The sequence below is a fragment of the Chaetura pelagica genome, unplaced genomic scaffold, assembly GCF_000747805.2.
Source record: "Chaetura pelagica isolate M959 unplaced genomic scaffold, ChaPel_1.0 scaffold165, whole genome shotgun sequence".
Lineage (NCBI taxonomy): Eukaryota > Metazoa > Chordata > Aves > Apodiformes > Apodidae > Chaetura > Chaetura pelagica.
In genome coordinates, this window is record NW_009953302.1 from 90,301 (window position 1) to 99,629 (window position 9,329).

At 38.3% G+C, this 9,329-nt stretch overlaps 1 protein-coding gene across 1 annotated transcript in view; it reads left to right on the forward strand.

The window, feature by feature from the left end:
* ASCC3 (activating signal cointegrator 1 complex subunit 3) overlaps nt 1–9,329 on the forward strand; it is a 225,189-nt gene that overhangs the window by 88,932 nt on the left and 126,928 nt on the right. Inside the window, 1 exon segment of the mRNA XM_009998051.1 lies at nt 5,845–5,979. Within this exon segment, the coding sequence (XP_009996353.1) occupies nt 5,845–5,979 (135 nt within the window).

Here is a 9,329-nt window from a genome sequence, read left to right on the forward strand (position 1 = left end):
TGAATTCACCATTTTGGAGTTATCTTAGAGAATGCTAGTTTGAAAGACATGTTTTCCATCAATAAAAGTCAGCACAAACATCTTTACAGTCCAAGGCATAGAAAGGGTGTTTCAGTGGATTTCAAGTACCTGATTATAGGTTTTCATTAATTCTTTTAGACACTTTTTATACATGTATATGTGATGTGTTTTTTCTTTCCTCTCTAAGTGGAAATATAATTCCCACTAGCATCTAGTTACATGTTTCTGATAACAGAAAAGTACTAGTTCTTGGAGCTACTTTGAGTACTAGCACACTTCTCAGTGCTTTTCCGATGCACAAACAGGTTTCAAAAAGATTACAGCCTGGACTGTGCAACACTTGGGAAATGCAGGTGCTTTCTGTGGTGAATTCCAAATAAAGTCTTTTCTTTGGTGAAGACATTTGATTTGTTTCATACTTTAGAAAAATTCTGGGCACATAACCTGGCTAGAGATATTTGCTTTCTCCTTTCTTGTATATTTTTTATCATTTAAAAGCTTTGGTTTCAGAAGAGCAGCAACAGACGCTTTCAGCACTAGGGCTAGATGTACCAGAGCTGGCTTTGAACTGCAGGGTACAGATCTAATTACACAGCTTGTAGCTGTGGAACAGCTTCTCTCTATTCTAAATTACTTTTCCTAACTTACTTGCATAATTTAATGCACAGAGATTTTGCCACTGAAATATAATATTCTGTGACACAGTTAGGACAGCCTAAATTAACCCTCTTAAGACTAGATTGCTGTCTCACAATGTATTTATTAAATGCTTTCCAACTTCATTGAGGGGGAAAAACATTCAACAAGATACCAATTTTTAGCTAGGGCTGGTTCTTTACAAGCGTATTTGTTGATGTACAAAGATTACAATTAAACATTAACCTTAAGATGGGGCACCTCTTACCAGCTAATAAAACAGTCCATTTTTTTAAACCAGACTTCACATCTGTCTGCCTCTCACTGAGGAGTTCTTTTTATTGTCAGCAATTAGTGCAATCATTCTAAATCTAAAAATCTGATCAGGTGTTGATATGTGATCGTGAAATACATAACAGTTAATGAATTCAAGTGTGTATTATTAGTTTAAAAACAGTGGGAGGTAAATTTCATTAAGAAAATGTCCTACACATCTGAAAAGCAGGTATCTTTCTGTAAGAACTGTAGAAAGGCTTCTGTGTAGAGGACAGTTTTACATTGCTTGTTTTCTTAGTTATTGTTTACATAAGAAGGTCTTATGCCTTTCTGAACGAATTATTGCTATTAGTTCAGACATTGTCTTCTGTAAAAAAAGCCATATAAAAGGTTACAAGAATTTCAAATGTGTTCATTGACCAGTGAATAATTTGAGGGTTTTTATGGATTCGACTTTTATTTCTTTTAGTTCATTTAGTGCAAGAGATTTAATATGGTAAAGAAGTAATTCTGTGACAGATCACATCTTTATTCCAAAACAGTAAAATCATGTGATGCAAACAATAGAGAATAATAGAAAAGAGATGGTCTGTTACATAGGACAAAGAAATACTTCCCTGAAAAATTTTATTTTGTCTTTGCCTCTGACTGTTCATGTCTGATGGTATAGAAGCTGAAGATGCTGAAATAAAAAATTTCAGAAGTTCATACTAATCAAGGCTTCTAAATTTGGAGAATTATGACATAGGAAGCGTTGATCTGATAATTAGGAGTATTGGGTATTCGTGGCTTCAAAGGAGTTAACAGAAGTTCTGCTCTGAGTTTATCAAATCATGTATAGGAAGCAGTAGGATCTCACATCTTGTTTCACACTCAGTGAATACATTTAACCTTAGTTTCACTTGCACAATGGGAATATGAGAACACAATGCTGTATATGTTATTTTCTTGGTGTTACATAATCCTGACTTCTTTTAATTATTAACTTCACAGCAAATCCATTATGGAATTGTTAATTCTTGAGAGTAGAGTTTGATCAGAGTATGCTAGATAAAACAAGATAATGTATCTTGTAAAACAAGAGTAAGCTAGATAAAACCAAAATCTTGATTCATTAATTGAGCATTGTCTGTATCAGACAGAATGCGGCAGGTAAAGTTTCAGTGTAAGAAGGGAGATTAAATACAGACTGTGTTTGTTAAAGACTGACTTCCAAATTTAGTACTGTCCTGTTTTGCATGGTAGCCCAGCCAGCTCCTTCAGGTCAGGGTTGGCAATTTCAGGTTGGTTTTGGGTTTTTTTCATTTCTCCTGCCTAGCTACTATTCCTAATGGTGTACTTGAAATATCTTCCAGTTTCCTGTCAGAGAAACAGTCTGCTTGTTTTTTCTATTCTTGTGGAAAACCCAGCATGGAATTGCACTTGTCCTGTTTAGTACCAGCTGCCTGTGGACAGAAGCTTTAGAAATCATAACTGAAGTTTTATCAAGTCTATGCCAAGCCTCTCTTAACTGAAAGCAAAAACATATGCTCTTTAAATATTAACCCCTTGGCTCACTGAGTAAATGGAGTAAAAAAAGTATGTTGACACTCCTTATGGCTACAGTATATTTTTCTGTATAGTTCTGGATATCAGAAAGAATTTTTCAATATTATTAATTTATTCGATATTTTTTTTTAGTATAATGGTTAAAATAAAAGATAAAGGGACCTTAGAGCATAAAGTGCAATGTAATCCCAATCCATCTGTCTTGCAGTTCTTGAACCGTCTAAACTGATTGCCTCCTAGTATGAAAAAAGCTCCCAGAGTTGTTTCTGAACATACACTATGGCAGGAATAATAGAATCATAGAACAGTTTGTGTTGGAAGAGACCTTAAAGATCATCTAGTTCTGATCCTCCTGCATGGGCAGGGACATCTCCCACTAGACCAGGTTGCTCAAAACCCCATCTAACCTGACCTTGAACACTCGCAGGGAGGGGGCATCCCCAACCTCCCTGGGCAACGCGTTTCACTGTCTCACCACCCTCGCACAAAATAATTTCTTACTAATGTCTCACCTAAATCTCCCCTCTTCCAGTTTTAATCCATTACACCTTGTCCTCTTGCTACAAGCCCTTGTCAAAAGCCCCTCCCCAGCTCTCCTTAGCCCCTTCAGGTACTGGAAGGGCCACTAGGAGGTCTCCTTAGAGCCTTCTCTTCTCTAGGCTGAGCAGCCCCAACTCTCTCAGATTGTCTTCATAGCAGAGGTGCTCCAGCCCTCAGATCATCTTCATGACCCTTCTCTGGACTAGAGACCTTAAAGATCATCTAGTTCTGATCCTCCTGCATGGGCAGGGACATCTCCCACTAGACCAGGTTGCTCAAAACCCCATCTAACCTGACCTTGAACACTCGCAGGGAGGGGGCATCCCCAACCTCCCTGGGCAACGCGTTTCACTGTCTCACCACCCTCGCACAAAATCATTTCTTACTAATGTCTCACCTAAATCTCCCCTCTTCCAGTTTTAATCCATTACACCTTGTCCTCTTGCTACAAGCCCTTGTCAAAAGCCCCTCCCCAGCTCTCCTTAGCCCCTTCAGGTACTGGAAGGGCCACTAGGAGGTCTCCTTAGAGCCTTCTCTTCTCTAGGCTGAGCAGCCCCAACTCTCTCAGATTGTCTTCATAGCAGAGGTGCTCCAGCCCTCAGATCATCTTCATGACCCTTCTCTGGACTCTCTTGAGGAGCTCCTTGTACTTATGTGCTGGAGGCTCCAGAACTGTACACAGTATTCCAGGTGGGGTCTCAAAAGAGCAGAGGGGCAGAATCACCTCCCTGGCCCTGCTGGCCAAGCTGCTTTTGATGCAGCCCAGGATATGGTTGGCCTTCTGGGCTGCAAACTCATGTTGCCAGCTCATGTTGTTTTGATTGCTTTTAGGTAAAAGGCTCCAGTTCTTATTCCAGCACTGTTGTCATTCTCAGCAGTGTGAGAAACATGAGAAAATATGTCTCATAAACGTTTTGATTAGTGTTTTCATGGCTTATGAATATTGTATCAGTGATTCTGCTGTTACAGTGGTAATATTCCTGTGGGCAGTAGTATCCTATGAGAGTTGCAGTAGTTCTTTTTTATTTATTTGTTTATTTTTTATTCTGTTCAATTCCCTGCCCAATACCCTGGACTGTATAATTTTATTTCTGCCAAGAATTCAATTTTTTCTGGGAAATTTCAGTTGATTTTATGAACTTATTTCTTAAGGCATTTTGGTCTTTTCTAGTACCCCTCTCAGCTGTGCTTTTAACGTCTGCATTTCTTGAACTCGTATGTATGGTATCTAGCATCTCAAGTAGATGACTGCAGGTGTGCCCAGTTCTCTGTAACTGTTTCATTGGTAAATCTTCCATAGTGCTACTTAATATTTTTTGTCAGTTCTTAGGTTAATCCTCAAGTCTGTCAATGCTTCAAATAAAATCAAGGCACCAGACTTTGGAAGGGGGTTCAGATTCTTTACTACTGAGACAAACTGATTATTGAGTGATGTGATTTAAAGTGTTAATTGAAGTGGTCAATAGCCACGACGCAGTTATACAAGATACTTACATTTGTATGTTTGTGTGATACTCTAGAGCAAAGTGTCAGCTATTAGATTTTATGTTTCTACTGAAGTTCATTTCGAGTTTCTAGTATTTCTGGATGACTATTGAAGATTAGGTATGAATGTTACTGCTTCATCCACCAGTGTACAACTTTTATCACATTTTCATCCCAAGACAGAGATTGTATGACATGTTTTTTCAAGGTGAGGTAGACCTAAGGGCAGGGAAGAAACCTGAAAAATAACAACAGTTTTTCTTCTGACTCTTAAAAATAGTTTTGCCTTGTGTTTTGGTGTTGCTTTGTCTTAGTAGGGCCAGGACATCATTATGACAACTTCAGAATGTCATTTCCTAAAGTCTCTGAGTGACTGTGACTGGAACTAAGAGGCATTTTCCTCACTTACAGTTTCATGAGTGAGCTCTATACAAGCATTGCAGTTGCTGTTCATTAATACAATAATAGAAAGGAAAATTCTACAATTAAGGGCCTGTTTTCTACTATCAAGTTTTCTGTGACTCTCTCCTTTATGTAACTGTAGTGAATTACAGTTTTCCCTGTTCTCATCTCCCAGTACAGCTTTTTTACCCCTCCTCCCCCCCTTTTTTTTTAAGTAGATGTAGGCCACTAAAGTGTTACATCTAGGGGTTTTTTTAATCACTCTAACTTGTTCAGTTTGAGGTTACCTCCTAATATGACTTTTTCTCTGTATCTTGTTTAAACAAGCCATAAAGAGCTACACCCTAGTTAGTGAGGAGGTTTATTGGACATAGATACACACCTGTGTGCAGATTTGCTTGCTGCTTTTGACTTGCAGATTTGTTTGGCAAACTTTAAAAAGCATTGTTACATGGAGCTGCTCTTTTAGCTTTGTCCTTCTAGCCATACAACTCCCACCCACTCAAACAAAGAATCAGACCACACTTCATTTGGTCTTTGGTTAGGAATTTTTAAAAGGTTAGGAGAACCAGTAAGATATTTATTAACATTGTGTCAAACTATGCAGAAAGGTATTAATCTGTGTTTGAACTTAATTAATATTAATGCTATGTAAACACTATCTTAGAGTTGCCATTGTAGACTTCAGGTGGAGGTTAGGGACTTCAAAATTAATGCAAGATTGAAATAAAATAGAATCTAAAAACTTAAAATACAGTGTAAAACCAATTAACAAATCTTTAATCTCTCTGAAGCAACATTAGTTTTCTGCAGTACATGATGTATTACGTTTTTTTGGTGTTGTTCCTATGGGAATATTTTGTAATTAAAGTGATTTTTGTTTATTGATTGAGACTTTTGATACTTCTCATCAGGCCTGTTTCTTTCTGTCTTAAGGTGATGGTGTTTGTTCATGCTAGAAATGCAACAGTACGGACTGCTATGGCTCTTCGAGAAAAAGCAAAAAACAATGGTCATATTTGTCACTTTTTGTCACCCCAAGGATCAGATTATGGACAAGCTGAAAAACAGGTAAGTGAAATAATTGATGTTGGTAATCATTACCATCCTAGAACTGATGTTTTAATGAGATAGTCCAGGATGGGAATAGGTGAAGCATTTTTGAGCTTCTGGGAAGATATATTTTGCTCTGAAGGGACATGTGGAATTGCTGAATTGAGTAGAGGAAAAGAAGGAATAAGGGTGAAGAAGTGCTGTTACTTCTGTTTTTTTAAACAAAAGCTGATAATAGGTTGTGTTTTATGCAACCAGTACCACTTGAGAGTAGCTTTCATGTAATCTTCAGCACAGGAAGTCCCTAAACCACAAATTGCCACAATTTGAGAGAGTACATACATCGTGCTTTTTGCACTCTATTCTAAACACCTCCACCTGTCCACTCCTTAAGAAAACTTAAGACAGAAAACTGTCTTAAAGTAATCATCTGACCTAACCTGTAGATTTACCACCTTTCCAAAACTTTGTGACTTTCCTCATGAATGAACTAATGGTGAGCAATCAAAAGGTAATCTATTTGAGAGGCCTAAGTGGGAAAGCCATTTGAATCTCACAAGGGTTAGTTCCCTTAATCTGGTCTTCCTAAAAATGTGTATAAGGATCATAAATTATTGTAGTATGTTGAGCAGTGTCCAAGTACGTGCCAGCTGAAACTATATATTTTTATGCATTCCAGTAGTTTTGTCTTTGTATGAATTGAGGTAGTTGACCTCCCTGTTTTTTATCTAATATGTGACATACAGAAGTAACTGAGTCTGCAACAACTTCTTTTCATCTGTTTGAGCAATATGCCAGTATTTCTGTTGAGAGAATATTTCCAAAACAATACTTATCATAGAATCATAGAATCATAGAATCTTAGGGGCTGGAAGGGACCTCGAGAGATCATCTAGTCCAACCCCCCTGCCAGAGCAGGGTCACCTAGAGTACATCACACAGGAACTCATCCAGGTGGGTTTTGAATGTCTCCAGTGAGGGAGACTCCACAACCTCCCTGGGCAGTCTGTTCCAGTGCTCTGTCACTCTCACAGTAAAAAAATTTTTTCGGATATTCACCTTGAACCTCCTATGCTCCAATTTACACCCATTACCCCTTGTCCTATCACTGGTCATCACTGAGAAAAGCCTAACTCCATCCCCCTGACACTCACCCCTTACATATTTGTAAACATTGATGAGGTCACCCCTCAGTCTCCTTTTCTCCAAGCTAAAGAGACCCAGCTCCCTCAGCCTTTCCTACTTAATTCAGTCTTGTATGTGCCATTTACATCTGGTGATATAAGTTGATGTCTAAAGGTAAGAGTTAACAGTGTCTTGTTGATATTCCTTGAAAAATAATGTTCTTTCTCTCTCCCCAAGTAAATAGGAGAACACTGGGGATATACTTACTCATTGTAGGAAGTTTAATGTATGTATAAGGTGCCTTCTCTCACTGGCAAATGTGTTGATAAACTCTTAAATATTTTGGACCTCTATCAATTAAAAATTTTCAGAGGATTTTAGATACTGTGTCTGCCTTTAGGTCTAATAAATACATTAACTTATTTTATGCCTCTAAAGAGAATGTGAAGTGATTCATAGACATTTGAAATCTGGGTATTTTTTTAATTAGCTCATTTTCTGTTCCTTATAGTAGTTGTCTTACCATCTTTAGATCATATGCTGCCAGCCAAAATAACACATTCAATCAGCTGTTTGTTCCCAGTAACAATTTTCCATGAGGGAGTGAGCTGTTGGTTGCCAGAATTTGCCCTGCTGGGGTATCCTGGTTGTGACCAGCCTCTTTCCTGACTGCTCTTAAGCTTGGGCGGGAAATTCTAGAGTCATTGTATTGTAAAAGGCATTTTGAAAGGTGTGCTAGTCTACAGTACATCAACAGGAAGAATCAGCCCTGTTTATAGCACTTCTGACTGCTTCAGAAAGTGATGTGTACTGTGAATGTCTTTTGATGTGATACTGTGGGGAATGGTCCACAGATACAGTACTTGCTAGTTGTGACTGTAGCAGGCAGGTTACATCTCTGAGGGAATGAGTTGTGCTCTGTTAGTTAGGTCTTTGGCTGTGCAGAGATCCACACCCAGACACATGCAGCTCCTGTCTGGTTCAAGATCAGAGCAACAAGGAACAGACAAGGAGGTTAATGACAGATCACTGTCTGTGGGGGGGTAGTGGAGGTGACTTGAGAGGAGCTACTGGCAGAAGTCTCCTCCTGCCAGTCCTTCTATTTTTACGGGAAATTTCAGCCATTTTCTGGGACTGTGATAGCATTTTTCAGGTAACACATGAAGTTCATAGGCTGCTTTCAGATACAGCTTTTTAATCCAGCCAGGCCCCTACTTGGTTTGCTGCTCAAGCAGGGTAGGACTGCAGGCAAATGTTGGCACAAATGCCAATTTTGGTTGCAGTGATTAAGCTCAGTATTCAGAGAAAGGCTGTGGTGATAAACAGTGAGTGTTAGGGCTGTGGTCTTTAGCAGAGCAGTCTTTGGCTTATTCAGAGAATTACGTGGCAGAATCCCCAGGGAATCTTCCAGGAAGTAGAAGAAACTCACTGCTTTTACACAGAAGAAATGGCTTAAATAGGGAGAAGTTCACCTTCAGTGAAAGCAGTCATGACTTAGCATCATGGTGCAGGAACTTGGGAAAGAGAGAGGTAATGAAAATCAATGTTTGTTGTAAGCTTAGCTGTAAATGCTATTAATATATAATGCGAATAAAATATTGTCACTAGATTAATTCATGTAAAATGTACTACTTGTTCTAAACAAATTCCCAAGGGAATTTCAACTCTTTTATGGGGAAGCTACAAGGAACATAAAGCATGAAAATGCAATGTGAGAAATTACAGGCTCTTTCCCAAGAGAATTTGAAAATTTCTTAAGAAGTAGTACTTAGGAAGACAGCAAATGATGAGACTAAATGCAGTTATGAATGAAGCTGATGATGGTTGGCTGGGAAAGCAAGACCGAGTAGTAGGACTCTTAGTAGCAGAACAAATTTATAGCCAAGGACTGATAAGAAGGAAAAGGAGTGAAGACCATAGCAATGAGTTAGAGAGAATTGTGTGCTTCAGCATAGTACACATGACTATCAAGAGACAGAATAATAAATTATTCCAGTGATGTACACAGTACGTCAGATATTCCAGTACATGTGATACACAAATCTTACATTAATGCAAACTGACATTATTTAACTTCTTATGCATGTAAATATGACCTAGATCTTGAAGAATAATATTAATGCTTTTATCGATGTTATTATAATTGTACAAATTACATACTCCAGCATAGTTAAAGGCTTCTTCATTGGCACATAAATAAACTTCGAGTGAGAAAAAAAAAACAGAATGAAGGCCTAGTCATA